This window comes from Calypte anna, chromosome 3, assembly GCF_003957555.1.
Source record: "Calypte anna isolate BGI_N300 chromosome 3, bCalAnn1_v1.p, whole genome shotgun sequence".
Taxonomy (NCBI): domain Eukaryota; kingdom Metazoa; phylum Chordata; class Aves; order Apodiformes; family Trochilidae; genus Calypte; species Calypte anna.
Window position 1 is genome coordinate 14,680,602 of NC_044246.1, and position 23,729 is coordinate 14,704,330.

General features: G+C 37.3%; 1 protein-coding gene across 3 annotated transcripts in view; it reads right to left on the minus strand.

Annotated features, from left to right (window-relative positions):
- Positions 1 to 5,958: 5,958 nt before the first annotated feature.
- BTBD9 (BTB domain containing 9) overlaps positions 5,959 to 23,729 on the minus strand; it is a 116,534-nt gene continuing 98,763 nt past the window's right edge. For 2 of the 3 annotated variants that reach the window (XM_030446789.1, XM_030446790.1), the window contains exons 11-12: positions 19,346 to 19,424; positions 14,098 to 14,790 (exon numbers count right to left, since the gene is read on the minus strand). In XM_030446789.1, coding sequence (XP_030302649.1) covers positions 14,602 to 14,790; positions 19,346 to 19,424 — 268 coding nt within the window. In that variant the 3' untranslated portion in view covers positions 14,098 to 14,601. Of the gene's footprint in view, positions 14,791 to 19,345; positions 19,425 to 23,729 lie in introns of all 3 variants that reach the window. The other variant, XM_030446788.1, reaches the window with a different exon arrangement.

Here is a 23,729-nt window from a genome sequence, read left to right on the forward strand (position 1 = left end):
CTTGTAGGTCAGTTGGTTGATGTGGCCCTGAATATTCATCTAACATCAACTCCTTTCTGTCCCATCTCCTTTACACAGGTAAAAAACAAGAGCATCTGCTTGACTACAGATCACGATAGCCTCAAGTGAAGTGCCAGGCCCTTTCATGAGCTCCTTCATATATGTTTAAGCCTGACCAAAGAAATCTTTTCTGAAGATGAATAATAAACCTTCCTTTTTCTTTATCCTGCTGAGAGAAACTCTGAGATGTGTAATAGCTAAGCTTAGAAATCATTGTGGCTTCAGTTACAGGGACAGTAATTTCCCTAAACAGTTACCACTGGGAGCTGTTCAGAGTTAATGCTTGGAAAACAAGAAAGAAAATACCCTGGAGTATTAGTGAACTCACAGATTGTATTTCTGAGACTGCCAGTATTAACAAGGACACAAAGAGAATAACAGCATCCTCTTTGAGCAGATGTTTTAATCACCCTAGTCATGTACTGGAACCCCAAAATGCTGGCTCATCACCCAAACAGATTATGTGCAAGTCTTAGACACAACATCAAATCTCCCTTGAGATTTGAGGAATTCCTCTCTTGAGGAATATAGAAAATGCATGAAGATTACAGGAGTTTTTGCTATAAGTCATGGGTCCTAGTCTAGCTTGAAACATAAAGAAAGGTCAATTTACTGGTAAATTCAGATCTCATAAAATATGCAGGATAATGTATGTTTATCCTCTTGCTTTCCATTCCAGAAAGGGGAAAGAATACTGGAGTTTGATGGCTGTTCTAAGCAGGGGCTAATACTAAACCACAGCTGTGCCAAAGCTTTTCTCAGTTAGTTCTTATGACTTTAAAGCTACCAACTCTGTACTCAGGGGTCTCTGCCCAAATACTTCCACAAATCTACATTTGCATTTGGGAGCAATGCTTTTGATGAGGGAGTTACCTATATTTCCTTCCATTTAAATAAACCTTTTCCCCAGTCCTGTATGAGAACAAGGACAAAAAAAATCTTTGTGTAGTAACAAGATGCTTTATTTCCCTTTCAGTAGACTGAACTTGAGAGTCAAAAATAGACCTGTCAGCAGGAAAAACCCCTCCACCCTGGAGTTACAACAGCACAAAGAAGGCAAAAGCTGCCAGGAGCAGGATAAGAAAGTAGTACCATTAAGTATATAGGAAAGAGTTAAGTGCATGTGTCAACTGGAAAGCTTTGACTGGGAATATTTGTATACCCCTACTGTTATCTCCTGTACTTTTGCCAAAAAACCACATTTCTTCTAAGAGTCTCACTTGCAGAAGCATTGCTTTTTTATCCTCCTTGTAAGTTTTAACCTAGAAAAAACTGTGATGGTACCAAAAGTGTACATAATTCTTTTCTTCATTCTGTTGACTTCCAAGGCTATCTGTTACCACCTGATAATAACCATAGAAATCAAAACATAGCTATAATGTAAGCTTACATATTGGCAGCAAATTTCTACTGATAGCTTAGAACATGGCTAAAAGACCAGCATGACATATAACCCATGTATATTAATAAACCCTTATTTATCTATTTACTAATAGTGAAACTAGCAGCTTAAAAATACATTTATAAAGAGAAGTGTCACCTCCATTATGTGATACTGAAATCTGAATGGTGCAAGTAGCAATAAAACTACACTATGACAGCACCTTAGCAAAAATATATTTTCACCCAGCAGTTGATACCAGAATGTGATAGTGTCATGCCTGAATTAAAACAACAAGGGTATTTATGTAGTGGTCTAGCACAGACCAAGCAGCATAAAGAACACACCTGTCAGAAACACACCTATTCATACCACATTCTCATTTTTCAAAATGCACGTCATACCTGTTCATTTCATTAGACTGGTGGAAAGCCAGACCCTTGGAGGGCTTTATAGTGGCATCCCTTTAGTACACTGCAATGATGGATTGATAGTAAATGGTGTTGGTTAACAGAACAGATATGTAGCACTGCACCATGGAGCATCAGGTGTGCCTTAAGCAAATTTCTAAAACTCTTACCATGCCCCTCATTGGTATATTCAAGTACCTTTGTTTGTACGTGCTCTCTTCACACACTGTGCCTAATTAAAACATGAAACCATGGTGCAAAATGAAATCAGGATTCAAATTAGGGATCTCTCATTGGTGACACCTGTGCATGATCCCAGCTGATTTGTTTGTAGTCATTTGTGTACATCAGGTATGCAGAAATACATGGAAGTATGCATGACCTACAGGCAAAGAAGACTTTATATTAAATCAGCACAGTTGTGTCTCAATGTTGTTGTCCTTTCCATGAGCTCCAGGCAGTAGGTCACACACTTTGATAACAGAGGCACAAGGCAGTAGGTAAGGGCAGACACCAAACAATTAGCTCTCCATGTGGATGACCAAACCCCTTGAGTATTCTGTAGTTGTGTTCCCCTGGCTGAGGACAGCTGATGACTGCATGCAGCACATGCAGACCCCAGGAAGCAGCTCCTGTCTTCTAAAAACCACACTACAGTGTTAGTGAAGGACTGTGAATGAAACTGGGGACAGACATGCAAGTCTCCACTAAAAGCATAGGTATGACCTGACAGATCTGCAAATGTAAAAGTTCTGCCACAGTGGGCAGAAGCTTGGGGCATCTCTGTTTCTTCTTCAGTAAACACACAACAGATAAACACAGGATAGCTTGCCTAGAGGAAATAACTAGCTCACAAATACATCCAGTGCCTTGAAAAAGTCAATGTGCACAAGGATACCAATGATCTAGCTGGTGTATTATATTTAGGTTTCCAAAAGGCTTTTGATAAGGCTTTTCACAGAATCTCACTCTGCTCTGTGCTACCATCAGAGACATCATACCAGAGCAGGCAGACTGTACTGCTCACCAAAGACTCCAAGAAATAGAGCTGCCATAGGATATAGAATATCCTTGTATAAGGAACAAACTGTTCAAATAATAGGAAACCAAATATACCTTTTATATTTTAATAATACCTCCTCTAGCCAATTTGATTTCATCCCAGATACGGTGATGTAACAGTGCTAAGCAATACCACTACTTCCCTTACACATGTGCTGTGAATCTTCACATTCAAAAAACACAGAGAGGTGTTTGATCAAACAGAGCTGAAGAAGCACTTCCACAATCACACTGAGAACACCATCCCGTGTCCTCTCTGCACATCAGAGGGGAACTTGCACAGCAGTCAAAACAGTTTGTTGCTGAGGGGAGTAAAAATCTGTGAATATTTTAAGTTTCTCCTCAAGTCAGGCAATCTTCAAGAAAAATAATAAACCATTGAATCATCAACCTTTAAATGTAACAACTTTTAAAAACAGACAACAAAGAACAGTCATTCATAAATGGGAGTAAATTTGGCTCTGCATTAATTAGACATGTGCAACTTCCCAGACTCACCTGCACTAAGGGATACTTTCTGTGATGCATCCACTCATTAAATGGGATATGCCTTTTTCTATACCTTTGTCCCTCTGGTGCTTTTGAAACAAAATCCGCAGCCTTATCCAGCTACAGAAGGTCAGCAGATTACTGGGAGAAAAAGGGAAAGAGAATGGCAAAGCATAGAAACCCAGAAATTCAAATGAAGTCTTACACAATTATTTCCTTTTTTTTGTGTTGAACTATAAGGTAACCACCAGTCTATGAGGTATTTAAGCAGCAGTTAATAGAGGGTGAATTACAAAATAAGTATCAACAATGTCCTGTTTATGTGCATTTTGCTGTATATTGTGAAGATGAAATTATTGTTATTTGATATGTATCCTATTTTTCCAATTCATACTCAGCCCATGTCTCATGGTATTTTAAGCTTCAATTGCCAGTGCACATTAACAAGTGAGTCCACCACTTAAAATTAGTAACAACTTTGAAATAAATCCTCTGGCTATAACATCCAAACTGACTCTGCTCTCTGCTACTGTTTGGAAAGGCAGCTGTAGTTCAACTTCAGCCTGCACTGTCTTCATGATCCCTACCTGCTGCTGCTGATTTTCAAGTCTAAGAAGAAAGATTATCTGGACCTTCATCAGAACAAGGGGAAAGAATATTTCTTCTTAGCTTCTCATCCAACTTTTTTTTCCTTCTCTCTGTGCTTTGTATTTTTAGTTCTTGTACAGTATATCCAACAGTTGCTACAAATTACATTATCATGAACACAATCAAAATTTTGACAGAGGACTGTGATGGAAATTTCTCAAAGCCCTCAAGAGGCCTCTGATTTGTCAAGATAGAGCAAAAAGCATTTACTTTCTTTTTAACTTTGACACAGGCCTGGGAATGCGATGGCTTCAGCATGCACTACTCATTGACTGGAATATACAACTTTCTGGTTTACATTAAGCCTAAATTTATTAGGCAAACATCATTTCAGAATTAAGGCTTCCTCACATCAGCATTCCCAGGTGAGAAGTGTCACAGTTTAGAAACTGAGTTGGAGTGGTGGCTTATGCTTGAAAAGCCACACATCCATTTTTTCAAATGTACAGCAGGGATCTGACACTTAAAAAATCCCATTTTTACTCTCAAACTCTAATAACTGTCAAACATCTTAACTATTGTATGGCTAATCAACATACAAAATAAATTAGATCTAATTATGGCACTGTATGGTTTACTGTGGTACCTCAGCTTGGTATCACAATGTGGTATTGTACCTCCATCTTTCAAGTTTGACCACTTGCTAGGCAGCAAAGGTTAAATATGTTTAAGAAAGGAATAGCAAGACAGAGTGACTTGGGTTAGTGCAGAGGTGTTGTAGAAGCAGGGGGGCCACAGGGGTGGCTCCTGTGAGAAGCTGCTGAGAGGTCCCCCTGGCTCCAGTCCTGGCCCCACCTCTGCCCAAGGCTGAGCAGTTTTGGGAAGCTGGATGTGCCTCTCAAAACTGCAAATATATATATATATGATACGAGGAGAGGAGAGGAGAGGAGAGGAGAGGAGAGGAGAGGAGAGGAGAGGAGAGGAGAGGAGAGGAGAGGAGAGGAGAGGAGAGGAGAGGAGAGGAGAGGAGAGGAGAGGAGAGGAGAGGAGAGGAGAGGAGAGGAGAGGAGAGGAGAGGAGAGGAGAGGAGAGGAGAGGAGAGGACTGCCAGAAAACGACACAAACAGGGAAAGGTATTAAGATCTGGCCATGTTTTCTCTTTCTCCTTGTGGATTAAATTAGGGTTTTTTTCCTTCCCAAATTGAACCTGTTTATTGCCTGTTATTGTAACTGGGGAATGCAAACCTCCCTGTCCTTGTCTCAATTACCAAGCCTTTGGGTGGATTTTCTCCTCCCTGACCCACCGTGGGGATGGGGGGTGAGTGAGCAGAAGCCTGGCTGATACCACTGGGCCTAAACCACAACTCACCATCTTAAAAGATGACAATACAGTGGAATGTATCCTTGCTAGTGAAGAAGAGTCACTGCTTTAGAGCATGAAGTTCTCAAATCCAGGCAAGACGTTGAAAGATTCTGTCCACTCTGTGAGGCTGGTAAGCCAGGCAGAAAAGACCTAATATTTATGAGTCACTCAGTGCTGCTGCATTCACGGCAATCCAAAGGAAACCTAGTGCTGAATACCTCTGAAAAATCAATCCTTTTAGTATCATTTGAAAGCACATTCCCAAGTCTCAAAATATTTGCCCCCTTTTTTGTGAGATAAAGTGAAATATGCTTCTTCCAGAAACTGCAGTGGCACATTCTGATGGCAGCCTATGGCAGCTGATGTTCTCAGCACTTGCAGTAGCTTCATGGATGCCTGAAAAGTCACTGTGGAAATCACTGTGTTTTATGCTGGTATTAAAATTGTATCATTCAGTGATGACTGAAAAAAAAACCAAACCACAACAAACTTACTTCCTTGCCATACTAGGAAATTAATCCAATTCTGCCAAAACTTTGACATACAATATGGTAGCAGCACCAGACAGGGTCTACCATTATTTTAATAAAACTACAGACAAGCAGTTAAACACAAAAGACCACTTTATTTCTCAAATGACACACCTCTAATTCTTGAAGAGATGCATTTCTAGTTACCACTATTTTAAATATATTCTATTTTTTTCATGTGAAGTTAAATACTTTAAAGAAAAAAACCCCCCAAAGATAAAAATAAAAAGCACAACAGTTTTACTTTATGCATTCACACTGGCAAGTTTTGCTGTGCCTTGAAACTCTTAAGTAAGAAATGCAGAGATGGCCTTTCTTCTTTCCAGAACCCTTTGCTGATCAGCTGTTAATACAGTGTTAATGCATTTCTAGAACAGAATAGCTTAGAGCAGTTTAAATTAAAATCTGTAACTATCATTACAAATATATGTATTTTTACTATGGATACAACTATGATGCTTTTTTTCTAGATACTCATAGAAAATTCCATGTTACAAAATGCCCGTTTGATGATGTGCATATCTACTGGTGAACAGTAAATCAGTACTAACAAGGTTTGCCGGGTTGTCCAGTGGATAACTTACAAAACCAGACAATTTCCAAAGCTACTGACTGGATCACTGCAGCATGATCTGCAACCATCATTTTACCTGAAAACTAATTAACCCAAACTGTTGGCAATGTGTATCTGTTGTGGTATAAAATGTTATCATCAGAACATGCCACCTGGGCTTTATTCTCATTTGATGAGGGAAGTCCAATGCAATAGCAGGACTAACAGCCAGGAATGGAGGTCTGATGATGCAATGTTTTTGACAGTTGACACAGTAAAAGAGGTGAAAACAGTCCAGTGCTGGCAGCACCATGTTCCTTCCAAAAGCTGAGAACAGAAAACCAAAGCACCTCCCGCACCACAAGTTGCTGTCTTGAAAAGTCTTCCTTGAAAGAGGTCTCAGTATGAGCTTGAATGAGTGTGGCTGTGAGTTCAACCCAATTACCTGTCCCACTACAGACAGTATTCCTGAAAATGCAACCAGGGTCTGGCAGGCTGCTATCACTACATATGCATGCACTTTAAGAACAAAGACCATGATAAAGTCTGAAAACTTCAGCTGAAACTCGTACCTGTTCACAATAAAGTCTGAGGTAGTTTAGAAACAATCTACATTTAGGAAATATGAGAAAGAAGGGATTTAACACAAAAAACTTTCAAGATCCAGTAACTGCTACATAGAAGGGGAGTGTAAGCATTTGGTTTTAAACTACTGTCTGTCAGCAAGAGAAGTACTGACAGAAAGGAGAGAAAAAGTTTAATATAAGCTGAACTTCTATTTAGCCTGGCTCCTTATAATTAATTTATGAACTCTGAAGGAATAACATAGACATTCACTTCAGAGAGAAAAGCAGTGATAATAATGAAATTGAGCAGAGCAGAAATGAAAGAAATTTTTCCAAGGTATTGGACAAGGTTAATAGACATGGGCATTGAATTGTGAAGTAATGCTGTACTTCTCAGAATAGGTCCGTGTGCTCAGTGTGATGTTAGAATCCCCAGACAGCTGAATAGGAATTCTGTTCAAACAGGAACAGTGCAAACAGGAATGCTGAAAACTTACAAATTCTTCCATGGTTCACTTTTGATGATGCAGTTAGAAAACAACACTTACGTACAACTAACACGAAGAGCAATGCACAGCTAACAAATTGCACCTGTATATGGCGCATGATGGTGGAAGAGAAAAAGTTACATTTAAAAAAGTTACATTAACTTAAATAAGCCTGCACGAAGCCTGACCTACTACTGAAGTCATAGAAAAACTCTTACTGATTTTTCTCTGGTGGGTAACAAATGGAGCACAAGCAGATATACAATCTGCAAAAGGAGTAGTATTTCCCATATCTATAGACAGCCAAATTTAAATTTTGCTCACTAGCACCTGACAGGTATGACAGGTAGTTGCCTTTAAAGTCTGATGTGAATGAACTGGGAAGAGGGTATTTTTATTAGACATATCACAAAGAGGTAAAAATACATTTTACAAATCCTTAATATATCACCATTTGACGGAAAGTTCTAGGGAACACCACAGCAATGGTGATAGGATGCTATGTAGGAAGAACATAAAAGGAGCAAAAAGCAGACTGGGAGAAGCATATAGGAAAAAGGGTGCGTTGCGAGGAATGGCAACTGAACTGGCTCAGATCACAAGAATCATAGGTTCATGTTACTCTTTCCATAAAAACTACTAAGGCCTTGCCCCCTATGTTCTCTCTTCCTCTTTTAGAGTTCACATTCAGATGAGTAACAGATTTCTTAAAAAAATTCCATAAATTAGAAAAAAAAAAAGCCATGCAGAACCACATCTTTGCAAATAGTCATTTCAGCTTAGGTAACACATTTGTTTTCCTAGCTATATATGCCCAGATGCACACACCCAAGTCCATACCAGTCTTTCTCCCAAACTGCTCCTTGCAACTCAGTTCTCACTATGATAAGCTTCTAATCTAATCACCTAACTCCCATGAGCTTTGTATTATTGAATAAAAACATTAATTCAAAGTATTTACCTCTCAAGATGAGTAAGTGACATCCAAATCATGCAACACCACTGCTCTTGCTATTAAAAATGGCATGAACATACTTACAGGTGGGATCCTGGTCTGTAGAGAACATTAGGAAACCATCTCTATTCTCCAGGAATGAAACTGCTGTGATTGTTTCAAAAGCTGTTTTGCAGCATGACAAATCTATATAAGAAATTTTTTTTTAAGAATTCTACTCTTTCATCAGATGAAAATAACTCACAACAACTATAGGAGATGCCACAAAAACAATTCTGCAGCCTAACCATGCCCCAAAAGCACAATCTAAAATTCTTCATGTAAAGACAAAAAATATCTATTGATAAAAATGTTAACTGGATTCTAGGATTTAGTCATAAATCACCTAGTTACTGTAGCTCAGGAGCACAGAGAGAACAGATAGGTGATGTAAACCAAAAGCAGTATGAGGGAAATGAACCCTTTCTGGTAGATGAGCAAATTCCCTGCTTCCTCTACAGAAAGCAGCTGTGGTTACTGCTATTCACTTACACTATGTGGCACAGAGTTTTAGACCCATGATCTGTTATCTGAACAGCAATACTGCCCAACTTACTTGATATTCCAGGAGTCATCTGGTACATTTTGGACACACATTTGCTGTAAGAGACCACACAGGTGAGTTTTGTAAATTCTTCTGACTATGCAATACAGACTGAGGTTGTTGATGTCTACCTGCCAATTTTCAGGAGCTACAGGATAATTCTGAAAATGATGAAAACTAGGTTACCTTCTTCAACTGAGGAATGAGCATCTGCCAAAAGAGAAAAGAGGTTTCAAGATGATAAATACAAAATAGATGAGTAAAAGGTCTAATGACGAAAAGTACTTACACTGCACCAACAGTGCAGCTCTCCTGCTCTGCAATAGCCCAGGACCTGAAGTAGCAGGAGGCACTGGAAAGGTGAGTTTACACCTGTGCCGGGTGAAGACACCCCTCATTTAGATTTTTAGCCAAAGTGATTCAAACTTAGATATCTATGATATTTATGCAATGAATCAAATACTATTTTTTTTTCTTCTTCCCCCCAAAAACCTCCCAAGTTGTATTATTCTATTAGGCTGGAAGCAATGGGAAAAGAAGTAATTCTGTGCTGTTTGCTTGGGTGATCCTGTATAGAGCCAATTCTTCACTTCCTTTCACCGTTTGTATGTATCATAGTAATTAAACACATACAGTATTATAAAACTGGCATGTAGTTGTACTGGCAGTCAGTCTATTGGTAAATGTCAGGCACCTGTAGTTTCCTTGTATAACTCTGCTTTTTCATTTGGGCCCTCTTTACTTAGATAAAGTTGACCTAAGAGTGACTTAAGAACTATTTAGAACAATTCTTCTAGTGAGCATTTTCAAAATCAAACACAGACCCAGATTCTATCATGGAATACAGATGAGACTTTGACATTAGCTCAGCCAAAGCTTTGCAATGACAACTTGTGAGGAGCCCATGAAAAGCCTGTAGAGTTTTTTCAGCAGTTAATAAAAATTCTATGAAGACTCACTCTGTACAAACTGCAAGCCAGAGCACACAGAGCAGCAATGAGGAACAGAGGTGTGTTCTTGGGACTGCACCCCTATCTGAGATGAGCATTTAACTTGCTCTGTTTTACCTACCTCACTGCACCCAAATTGCCAATACCTAACAAGTGGGCAAAAACCAGACTTGGATCTGCTCCCCCATACCTTGTTTGCATTTGCACTTTTTAAATACCCACAAGCACCAGCATCCTGCCATCCAGCCATACCACAGTGGTAGCACTTCACACTACCCGACATAGATTTCTTTTTTCTGTTGTTTTAGCTTTGGGCTTTAGAACTTGTTCTAAATTAAAGCTAAATAAATAGCTACTAGCTCAATTTAACATATATATGTGTGTGTGTACATATTCATATGTGTACTATATATATATATATGAATGAATGTTTAGGTACTCCTAAAATGAGACCCAGGACTTCCATTTCTGTATCCCAAACAAAGCTTTGTGGAACTCATATAAGTGTATATATGTATGGGCAAACTGGTACAACTGACAACAACAAGTTCAGATAGAACTAAGGATTCTAACCTAAATTCATCATTAACTGCAAGATGGGGACAGGGAACAGGCCTTGAGCATTCTCTGGGATCTACAAAGTATTACTTCTGCAGCATGGTTTAGTCCTCTGGCAAATGGTATGACACAGAAGCCTAAATATTTACTCTTCAATATGCTAACTCTTACTGGCTCTGATTAATTGCTGACTGCTTGAGCCAGAACAAAAAATTGCCACAGTGTTCACTTGTCCATTTGACAGTATAATAACACCTGTCAAAATATACACCGATTAATACTTTCATAGTGAACTGCAATGTACAGCATGTCTACTTCCTTTGCAATCACATCTAATTCCTTATTCAGTGTCTCTGGGTAGGCACCACTGTATAACCAGAACTACAAACACACAACTAGCAATAAGAATGGCATTAACTTTGTCTTCTGATTTTCACACTGACTTGAGCTGTATAAAGCACTGCTGAATAATGAGAAAATGCTTGCATGCATTTGGTTAGAAAACTTAACTTACTTAAGAGTGGAACAATTACAGACACCTTTTGCTTTCCTTTATGGACACAAATTCTCATTAAGTCAGATACTAAGCAAAATTCACTAATGTTATCATTAGAAAAGATGAAGATGCATTCAATTAATTTAAACTTTTCAGCAATGCAGAGAAGCAGTGAGCTCTTTCATGAGTTGTCATAATAAGCAAGAAAACTTGATTTCCATGGGTAAAAAGAAAAGAAATTGAGCTCTACAGGAATAAAACTGCAATGAAGAATAGTTCCTTCTCAAAAAAAGTCGGTGACTGCTCCTCTGTATTATCTTTTACTTGGATTAACTTCTTGCATTGTAATTTCATTTAATGTGCCATTTGAACTTGTTTTAGAGATGATTGAAAACAGAGCTGCACAATTTTTGCTCAATTTAGAAATAATTTTCCTAGATAAATCAGTTTTAAGGAGTTATAATTGACCATGCATTTCTGTGAATAAAGATTTATTCAATATGCTTGGAGTAAGTTAATTAATTAAAGAGACTTTAGAAAGAACATTGCTGAGTGCCATACGAGTTGAATCTAACTCTGAATTTAACATTTGGAAGAAAAACTGAGAAACTGAGATCTGGGAAATTAAAAGATATTGAAATACTAAATAGAAATAATGGTTCAATAGTGACAGCATAGTTAGTTCCATTATGTAGAAATCCAACAAAAGGTCTATTTTAGTTTCTGACAAGAAAGCAATGAGCACCTGGTCAGTTCCGCTCTACCCCTGTTCTGAATACTTAATAGTCTTTCATCACACTGAGAAACCCTGATATTAATCTGTAAAAGCACAACTTAGTTAATAAAAGGAAAGGGAAAAAAAAATTGGAAAAAAATAGAAAATAGCAAATTTCAGAATATATAAGAACAATACCTGAAATTGGGAATCAATAAATACAATAATTAGAAAGAATGAGAAGATTGACACTAAACCACAGATCAGTTCTGAGCAGAATCTTCCTTTGTCACTAGTGTTATGTTGCTGACACAATATTTAAGACAGAGACCTACACTAGGCAATACAGGGGTGTGCACTGGCCAGTAGTTGAAGACCAAGCAGAGTTAGATCAGGTCCCTTAAACGTCTCAACATTATTGCTATGAATAAATGCAAAGGATTCCCACTACAAACTGAAGTTGTGGCAGGGCTTGTATTAAAAGCCTGGGAGCTCTGTGGCTGCATTGGACTCGTCTCAGTGGGAGGTTTGAAGTGCAACTCTTAGTGAAGAAAATAAAGACTGCAAGAAAGGCCACATGTGACTGAGAATTAGTCTAATATTGACAATTTCTATTCCTCTGTATAAAGGGACAGCACAAAGTTGTTTTTTGTTTTGATTGATTTGTGGAAAGAGGGAACTGGAGGGTCTGTAAGATGTGACAGGTTTTGCTTGGGAGTTTCTCAGATCTGTTCATTCTGATTCTTGGCAGCGGGCTTATGCCATGGGAAGTAAAGAGGCGTTTCTGTTCAATAGCGAGTCATGGGACAAGATCACAAAGATGTACAGTGGGCTACAGTCTACAAGACTTATTTGTATCATAAAAATAAATTGTGCACATCAAAGTTTGCAAACTAAAAATTCTGTTCTTTCTCTGAGAGCATAGACTCAGAAAAGCTGGCACAAAATTAAAAAAAAAAAACCAAAGATTTTTAAGCATTCTCTAAAATGGTGATTACTAACAGCTAAGAAGTTATGCCCTTTGCTTATCCACAGCTTGAGAAAAGCAAACCTCTTTGCTGGCTGGCATGAGAATTATCCTGCCTCAGAACTCCCCAGTGTCTGAGGCAGCTGTGGCACGTATGAAAGATAGCACACATTTTCACCAACAGATGCTAACAAGCCAGAAGACAGAAGTGGGGAGGAAGGGGGCTGTATGCAAATGTTAGAACTCAGCTGCAATTTGGCAATGAAAAATACTATAATACTATTGATAAAGTCTAATCAATTTTATTTGAAACAAGAAAAAGGAAGCTTTTCTCCTTGGAAGTTTCTACTGATTCATTGCTACCACTTGTTATATTTCTTCCTGTTTTTAGCACAAGCAGTATCCAACAGGGAAATTCTCTTAAATTAAGTAGCGTGATAAATTAACATACTATTTTCTATGTTGATATAACTCATTTTATCACTTCAGTTATGCAAAGGAAAACCACATTTATCCTACACTAGCTTTGTTTTCTTCTGACAAGGCTATTTGTCACCACAGGAAATTCCAAGTTCATAATACTGGATAACTGGCATTTCCAATATAATATACTTTGTGAGGAGTAACAAGTGCCCTAATCGATTTTGCCAATTACATCTGCATTTGTCTCAATATAAAAGTGCTTTATCCAATACTGAAAACCAACAGAGAGCTCTTCCTTAAAGTCACAGAGCTCTGGAGAATATGAGCTGTACCATCATCAGTGTGGAAACTCTCAGAATAAGCAAAGTAGCAGGCAATGTGATTCAGAGAGACACAGATGGATAAATTCTGTGATTGCAAAGTAAGAGCCAGACAGATCTTTTACAACACAGTGGAAAAGCATCGTATGTTATGAAATTTAAGAGAAATGTTTATGCACACACAACCTTTGTATTTTAGCTCTAGACTAAAACATTTTTTGCTTGGAAAAAAATAAGTATCTGCAAATTCTTCTTTTGTATGCTAAAGAAGTGCTTGCCAGCGACCAGACAAAATTCCATTTTTCTAAACCAAATGTTTTTGATGATCTGATGCAATTTTTCTTAGAATTAGAGGTAAAAAATAAGTAATCACCTTCACGAGTGAAAAATATGTTCCTCAAGACAAGATTTAGGAATTTCCTTTTTGAGTGTAAGAAATGGAATTTTGTACTTTGAAAAGCCAGCTAAGGTCAAGATTAATATAGCATCCATTAATTAGTTTGTTGATATCATGAAAGCTTTTCTTGTCACCCCATGATGAACAGGGAATTTGCATCTCAGCAGGTAAACATGTTTGATGCTTCCTTAATCTACTGCACAGCATTTGCTACAGCCAAAAATACGAGATAAAACGGAATACAGCGTCAAAACAATTTAGAAAGCAGACTACTTGTTACAAAGGAATACCAATGAAGAGTAACATTTAAAAATAACATATATTCTGGACTGATGTGTTTCATAAACAATTTTTTTGCATGGAAGCCTTCAAGAAACAAATATTATTTCATATGCCTTACATTTTACTTGTGTCATTTTACATTTCCACTTTAGCTCTGTCTTATTTCCTTCTGTTTTCCCTTGCCTTGGTTAGATTAGAGAGGTAGGGTGTTAATGGGGTATTTAATGAAGACTGAAGACCTATCTTCTCCCCCCTCAGAGATTAGCCTGATTTGAACAAATTGAGGAGAGTGAAGCAGTCTCTTCTTGTCCTTGGAAAAAGCCTTCTCCATTTCAGCATTTCCAGCTTTCAGACATGGTCCCCTTCGTTCACAGAGAAAAGGAAAGAAAAGGTGCTAGCATAAGAAGGTTCTGAATAACTTCATACAGTGTCAGTGGGGCTGCAAAAGCTCCCTTTCAATTTCCTTTATGGTTGGTGAGCATGTGAACGCGAGGTGGATCCAGAAGGGGAATGCAGGGAACTGGTGCTTGCAGCTCGAACAGGGCGAGAAACAACCTGTTGTCCACCAGTCTCTGTTGTTGCCACTTCCTTGCTACTCTCATCCTTGGGGGTACTGTTTTGTGCTGGGCACTCAAAATGCACACAGTGAAACACCTGGAAAGAACAAAAAATGAAGATAAAGCAAAACAATTAAATGTTGGCAAAAGCATGATCAAAGTAAGATGAAATCTATATGGAAGTATACAGGCCAGATCAGTGCCAAACTCAAATTAGAATATTTCAGCATGAAGTTAAAAACATCTGTCCATAGGTCACAAATATTATAAAGTGATACAAGTCTAGGCCTTCAAATTATACCAGCCTTTACATATGGCACTAAAAAGCAGCTACTGGATAGAGACTTGTAATTTATTTTTTTCTTTGCCAAGCAGCATCCACTACACGCTATTAGATGACCACAACAACTATATTAATTGTCATAAATGTATTTTATGATCTAAATACTTCCTCAAAAGACTGAATGTTCATATGCACTAGAAATGGAATTTAATTCACCACTAATATGATTCTATTTCAAGATTGCCCTCTGCTGTAATAGCACTAGTAGCTCTACAGACAGATCCTGCCGTACGCAGAACGGCACTCGGTGTCCAAGCAGGCTGCTGCTGCATCAGATGAAATATTCCAGTTCAAACAGTGATGGTTTCCTTATGTTTCAAACAATACCTGGGACCACTGTACAGATGACCTTATCTTAAGAGTAAGATGACCATCTGTTTAAGCATTTTTCCCGATTAATATTCTACTTACTCTCACTTCTACTTGTTCTTGTAGTGCCTGGGAGGAGAAAGGGTAGGAACTCTTAAATCTTGCATAAATTTCCACATGATTTCCAATTGCTACAAACTGTACTGCTCTGCCACATACTAAACAAATAAATCTCTTCATAGTCATTGAAAATTTGCTATTTTCTCATGCATTGCATGTTTTACAACTAGGACTTTTTGGTATGTGTTTGTGACCTCTTCTGTCATTCTTCTCGCAAGCAGATCGTGTCCTTAAAGCTCCTGTCACAAACAAATGTAAACTCTCATAATCTTAACTGGACTTTCCCAGACCCTTTCAAGTTAATTGGGGCAAAAAGCAGATACCATAAAAAAAGACATGGGTAGGCCACATATTCATACAAGACTACAGAATATTAGTTTTTCTGTAATTTCTTCAATATAGCTGAAGATCTTAATATTCTTTCTGACCACCCCTGCTCACGTGGACATTGAGCAGATGTCTGCATTGTTATGTATGCAATAGGTCCAAGCTACTTAAACCAAATTCTGACAGAATACATGAAATTAATTGTAAAATATTAACTGTCACTGTTTTTTTAAATGCCTGTCCTATTTCTTTGTGCCTCTCAGCATAAGAATTCCTGCCATTTTTAATACAGGTATATAGTGATACGTTTATATTTCTAAATATAAACGTGCTCACAAAGAGCTATCACTGAACCTTTACATATACATATATGAACAGACTACATATCTACACCTGTACCCGCACATAAACACAACTGTACACAATGATTTTTCTCTGTATTTGTTCTGGTGAGTTTTTTCCTAAAGCCCAACTAGTTACTACCGTGTCATGAGTTCTCTCCATCTGCTACAGTTCTTGAGAAGCCAATTTTTGCATTCAGCTACACTTTTTGAGAAGCTTCTTTATACTTATCATGCTCCCATGGTTTCTAAAGTGACAGCTATTGCAGTTTTTCCAGCTGCACTTCTCAGTGTTGGGATTTGCAGAAAAGGACATTATCTCCTAGGTGCACACCTGTAAGACACTGCAGCACAGCCTAATGAATGAGATTTCCAAGTCACAAGATTCTGTATTTCTACTGTATTGCACACCAGAAGTCTTTCATATTTAAAACTTCATTTTACACAGTGATGCATAGTTTTTAAATGCAGCGTAGATACCACTGAAATGTAGCTAATAGTGATCTATAAAGTCTGATGTACCCGATTCTTAAGTTGTAACTTTCATATTTACCAATTGTTTCAAACTAAATGCTTAATGTTCAGCTTAGCATCTGGAACACAAACAAGGCTGTGAATTTACAACAGTATCTTCAGTTACTCTGCCACCTCAACATACAGAGAATACAGCTTGTGAAAGAAGCAGAGGACAGAACAGTATAATTGAACTTGCCTGCTTCATCCAATATTGGAACTACATACTTCAGAACAGTATTACTAGTGCAAATAATCCTGCATGTGTTTCTCCCAGAAGACAGAGATGACAGTTGACATCATCCTCTGATTGATGCCATGTTATATTTCTCTTGGATATTTTAAGAAAGGTCCAACGTACAAAGCAGGAAGGCCAAGTACACCTACACTGGTGCAGTAATTTGTAAGATAAAGCTCTCAGCATTAGCAGCCAGGTGTCCTTTCCAGGTCAGTAACAGCAAAGAGGACACAGTCAAAGTATCAGGTGAGTTGCCAGAAAAATGACAAAGACTAAGGAAAAATAATCCTTTTCTTTATAAAAGTAGAATGTCTGGAAGCTCAAGAAAACAAAAAGTTACACTGGTAGCATGCTCCAACATAACAAAAGAATATTCAAATGAAGAAAAAAAAATCTGTGAACCTGCTGTGTTTCAAAACTTGGCAAAAGAAAAGAGGAGTTCAGAAGATGAAATAATTCACAAAATGGAGAAATTTTATGGGATTTTTTGCAATTCCAAAAATCAACTCTGCCCTTTGGAAAGTACAGATTGTCCTTCAAAGTTAAAACTTATGTGTTGGTAGAACCAGTAGGAACTATTTTTGTATATATTACAGTAAAAATAATACACTACTATTAGAATTTTTCATTTAAAATGAGAGTGGTTTGACATAAAATACAACCACCTGTGGTCAAATCATTCTGGAAACTGATTACTATTCTTACTGAAGAGATTACTGAGGCTACAGACTCCTGAACAAAGGGAGACTTTGGTTACACTGTTATTATTTAAACTGGAAGCATGAAAAAATATCTCGCTGCTGTTTTTGGAAAATGAAAATTTATGGCAAGATGTTACTGACTATATGTTTAATATGTATCAAAAAATGTAATTTAGTAACATATGTGCATGCAGATGATGTTCCTCCCCTATAAGCCTTACTTTTTTCCTAACTTTTTTTTCCTAAAGAAAATTTAAAAAGTGTTGGGTACAGATTCCAAAGAATGATTTTTAAAATCTTAATAAATAACCTAAATTTGCACATACTATTCATAATTTACACAGTGCTCCATATAAATAACAACAAAGAATATTAAATTCCATGAAAATAGCAACCAATTTGAAATTAGAAATATTTTAAATCCCATTACTATTCAGGGCTTAAAGCTACTTCTGAGAATTATAACTTGGAGGTAACGTTTCTGTCTATATGGATTGGTAGTGGAAAGGCCACCTCTATGCATGTACAACAAACCTGGAGGCAGCTTCTTACTCTGTATTTCTAAGAACTCAGTGATTAAGACTGAACTGTACACCATTAGAGACAATGTTTAGAAAAAAAAAACAGTAAAAACTGGCGTTCCCAGTTCAGTTGTTGGTCAGCTCCTTTTCAACTGTTTGCTGAGAACTCATGTTGACATCTGGTGGTGTGTATATTTGCAACAACTGCTCTAAAATTGGACATAACCAATTTTATTTGGCAAATCCTCCAATGCGTAATAACCAACAACCTCAGATGTTAAATACGACCAGAAATCTTGGCTCCTAGAGTGGAGAAACTCTAATGACTACAAATGTAACAGTGCTATCCAAAGCTGACTGTAAAGTGTGAAACTACAATGTGCTTTGTGAATGAACTACATGTGTGGGAAGCAGACATGAATGCAGACACACAGAAGGAGCAGCTTTGGGTGCCTTTTATATTCTTGTCATACAGCATTCTAAGCTCAGATAGACATACATCTCTTCTTAAATTCACATATTGTAAATTTGTTCCACTGATGTCAGCTTTAAATGTGGACTTCTTTTGAGCCAATACACAACAATTACAAAAGAAGTACAAGTGAAAAAAAAAACCCAACCAGGACGCTATTTGCATTGGCCAATTAGGGCAAAATATAATTTTTCTGTATAAAATTAATTTAAAAAATAATCTTACTTTGGCCACTACTGGTTAACTAAATTACCAGGTATGAAAATTAATTATAAGAGAATCTTATGCAAATAAGATTTTCTTATGAAGAATGGGATTTTTCTTATGTTTTATTCATGAAAAAAGATAATATAAAGGTGATAAAATCAAGTAATCAGAGACTACAGACCTTTCTCTAGTGCATCAAAATGGTATTTTCACCATTCATCAAAATAAGGATTAATTTTAAATGAAGCCCAATAGGAATGTTTGATGTCATTGTGGAACAGTCAAAACAAGAAATGATTTACTATCTTTAAAACCCCCAAAATATCTCCCCAATTGGCAACAGCCCTTCAACTCTGTAGGGAAGACAATAACACAGTTCACAAATGTTCAAATGAGGAAAGCATTTATTCTTACTTAGCTAGATTGCCAGAGGAAAAAAAAAAAAAAAAAAAAAAGAAGCAAGCCTATTTCAGAAGGCATTATCAATTTCATTGCAAGATATGAAAAACTCTACTGTTGCATATTCATGAAGAATAAAGGTTTTCTTCCAAGTTCCTTACCTCATTAGCTGTGTTGTGAGTTCCAACTATTCTGATAAAAGATGCAGGCTGTTTATCAAAAGTGATTGTTTGCCAGGACCTACAAAAAAATCCAGAAAGACATACAAATATTAAACATGGTCACAACAGCTTGCAGTAATATATACAGTGACTCCAGGCAAGTGACAGTATGTATTATTATCACTTAACAGGGCTAACAGAGAAACAATTTTCATCACCTGAATTTCCACCACTACTTATCCATTTTTGGTTTAAAGTGTGTAGACTCTGCTTATGTGTTTTCATACATACCTTATGTTAGATAAATAAAATGAAACGCATTCATCTGTTAGCTACTCGTGAGAAATCATCAGAGCTTGGTTAAAGAAAATAGGAGTTCTAGGGGAAAAAAAAACACCCAAAGCCTCAAAAAACCTCCTCCCACTCAAAGTGGAGCAGTGAAGGCAGAGGAGATAAGCTTCCCTCATGTGGGTCAAGGTCCTGCCTGTAACTTATCAGTGACATAAAGCACTTCTTTGCAGTTCAGTTTTTGAGGATTTCCCCATCATGACAGAGAAGCAGTGGTGAGAACAGACATCCCCCACAAAACAGGAGTGTAACATTGTGGGCTATACTGAAAACAGAAGAAGTAGACAGGGACCAGTATCACCTTCCTTACTCTTTCAAGCTCCTCTGATCCTGGGTGATGTACAACACCTCAAGTAACCCGATACACGGCAGGAAAGGACAGAAATTTCTACCATACCTTTGTGCCTACAGAACACACTGGCACTAAAGAGGTTACAGTTTGATGCCAGCCTTCCATTCTGCTAGATTTGTACTTGAACACACTGGAATTTAAATAATTTAATCTTCATATTCAGAACATGAAACCTAGATACAGAATGTAACTTTTAAGCAAAACTAGACCCTATCACACAAGGCTTCAGAAATAAAATGTAGTTAGAGGTAGCCTGATTAACTCCTTAAAGAAGACAAAATATTGGATAGTTTTTCTGAATGTGTTCAGAACACCGTCTGAAGTGTTCAAATAAGGGACCAAAGCACCACTGGCCATCAGCAGACTACCCCAAAGTCTGGCAGTATGAACAGTGTTACTGCTGACTATTTGTCTGGTATTTGAATTTTCCATTAGCAGGAAAACCTCACTGTTACACACATAGTATTTCTGGGTTTAATTTAGTCGACCATTACTTTAACACTGATGTCAGGTTATATTTTCTTAATGAAGATTATGAGTTCAATCAAGACCTAATTTCAAATAGTTTACTGGTATTGTTGCATGAAATAGTGGATATAATTAGAATTACTTATCATAATAGAAAGGTGCAGTCTACCAGGCATTAGAGGTACAGCAGTAACCCATCTAACAACATGGTTTATTTATATCCCTCCTGTGGCTAGGTCCTCCTTATTTTAAAGCTCAGGCTCTTTTCTCAAGCTTTCAGTAAAATATGAGAATGGACTGTTTTGTTCACTGTCTCACAATGTGGAAGATTATTATGAGGTAAACATTTTTTTGCCCTAAACATGAGAACAATTCTGTTTGAGTTTCCTTCTTCTATTACCCTAGTACAGTCACTCAAGTTAATCTTGATGGGCAAATGTACTTGTTACCTTAAGATAAAGAGCTCCAAAGAGGAGTGGCTGGGACAATCAGATGATTGTAACACCAATACTCATAACAAAGAATTGCCATAGTTTGCATTATGCCTGTGTTGTCACTTTTACACACATGCATTGGATGTAAGAAGAATTAATCAAATTTCCATGATTAGTGATTTGAAAAATATTCTAAAGCTATTCCATATAAAAGTGGATATAGGCTTTAAAGAACAGCCTATGCCTTCCTAGCCTCTAAAGTAGAGTTTGGGTTCCGTGAAAATAAAATAGGTTAATTTGGGATCAGAGAACAGAATATAAATGGGTCTGTGTTTATTTACAGTACATCTGAGCACTGGTCAAATACGGCAAGAGTTCAGTGCAGATTTTCCAAAGGTGGCAGTAAATGCTCTTGTCTATTTTTTGAAGTGACAGTGAGGAAGCTGATGCACCTGTCTGGGAATAGAGCTGAAGAACATGACAGATACTGAGAGGTTTAGAAACAGGGCTCTCTGAACATCCTTTTGACAACACACTTCTAGATCAGCTCCTCCAGGAAGCTCCCAAGTTCTTCTGCTTGCCCCCACATTACATGTCCTTATCTTCTGCTTCAATGCTATTATTAGGATTGGATTGTAATTAATCTTTCAATAATAAAACATGACAAAGACTAAAAAAGAGATTTGAGACTTGAAGGGAGACAGGTTTCAGTAAATTCGTTCCCAAAAACATTTATTGCTTGGTTATGTGTCCATTGTATTCCTTTCCCATTGGAAAAATAAAGTAAATATTATAGACAATTTGTAGAAGCATTATTAAAATTCAAGTTATTAAAATTCAAGAATATTGCCACCAGAGAATTAAGACTTGTTTGGGTAAACTAAGTGACCTAATTTTCTCATTATTTCCTTAGCAAAAAGGAAAAAACAAAGTAGAAAACAAGCCAAAAGGATCTGTAAGAAGTCGCTTTTGAAATAAGCAAGACAAACTCTCTTCATTAGACAGTTACACTGGTTTAAAGTGTAATAGTACATTTGAGAACATGGACATATACAGAGGAATACCTCCCAGTACAGATATAATTATACAGCAGAGATAATTCATACAGTGTAACTTCACCCAGATGGGAAGAAAAATTAGTGACAACATTAACAAGGTATACCTGCCCTCTTTTTGCATTTTTTTGCTGATATTGCAAATTCAGTAAGACTTCTACTTATATATCAAGCCATAACAATTGCTCAGTGGTGCTGCTCGATTAAATTTAAGACATCATAGGTAAGCCTTAAGTTTCTTTATATTCCTTTACTACCAGTTATCTCTTCTGGTGCTTTTGTAATAATTTCATTTGTTTTGATTGAAAAACATAAACCATTGATTTTCAGGGTTTCAATTTTTTTACATATTCAGGAAGCACTGATATTTTTTTCTGCTTTCATGCCTGTCTAGCTGATTGATTCATTTTAGACTTATCACTTAATATGCAGAAGTTCTGGTCACTACTTCAACAACAAAAAAAATCACTACCTCAAGTTGAAGTTTATATTTTAGGACTAGCAGCCTACTCAGATTTATTCCAGGGTCCTCAAGCTGAACTGCAGCACAAGTTGTTTGGCTAGCAAAGGTCCCCTGATACCACAGCTCCATTTTCCAAAAGAAATTAGCCTTGTTACAGCCTGTGGTGTTTTATTTAACACTTTACACCTCACCTCAGCCACCCTACTTCTAAGTGTCTCATTCTGCCTAACTCCCCTAAGGAAATGCAGTAATTGATGATTAGCATTCCAAAGCCATGCTTGCATCCTGTAAGCCTGTCATATTTAATTACATTTTAACTATATGCGTCTCCTATAATAGCCTGAACATAATTTAGATAATTATCTTTTGCTCTCTTATTCTCTGACTCTGTCTGTCTCACTTATTGGTCCTTGCCATGAAAATTACTTTCTCTGCTCAAACATATAAACAGACTCTTGGGCCAAGCGCTTTCATCTCTCCAACAGCAACAGCTGCCACTGAAAACCCAGTGGCTTTGTACATACCACAATCTCTTCACCATATTCTATTTAGAGAAAGAAGAAAATCATTAGAAACCCCTCCACTTTCCTGTTTCTTCCTGTCTTTTTCTTTATTAGGCTGTTGCAAGAAGACTGCAAGAAACACTGATGTGCAGGTAGATTATAACAATAGCTTGCTATTGCTTAAGCTATCTATAGCTCCAAAATAGCAGTTTACCTCTCAAATAATTAAATGGCTTTTCTCAGCATTTGGAATACTCGCCTAGTTATTTTTATGAAAAGCTGCTATCTTGCTAAAGATTTATTACATATAATAGGATATAAATAGTGACCCTTTCCTCTTATTTCCTTCTCTTCCAGAAAGAACAGATTAAGAAAGAAGTGGAAGCTTATCTTTTATTGAGATTTGCTAATGAGCCACTGGCATTACAGAATGCTACTCCACCATGGGATCACTGGTAGTCACTGATTATAGCTGAAACCAAGTTCAGGCCAAAGATATAAAAAAAAGAGCTGTTACATGCAACTAACATTTATCAAGCTGTACTACCAATATGGTCATTTTGGTTTGTTTTGGCTAAGCATGTACATTTTGTGTGTACAACTTATCTCTCCTCACCTTCCAAATACAACCTCCATTTTTTGTTCCTCACTCCAAGAGGAACCGGGTTAGCAAAGCAGGGTTAGAAGCAAATGTGGAAATGGCACACCCTGAAAAATGTCAGCTACCAGCAAGTAACCTCCATCTGGCTTTCTGATGCTTA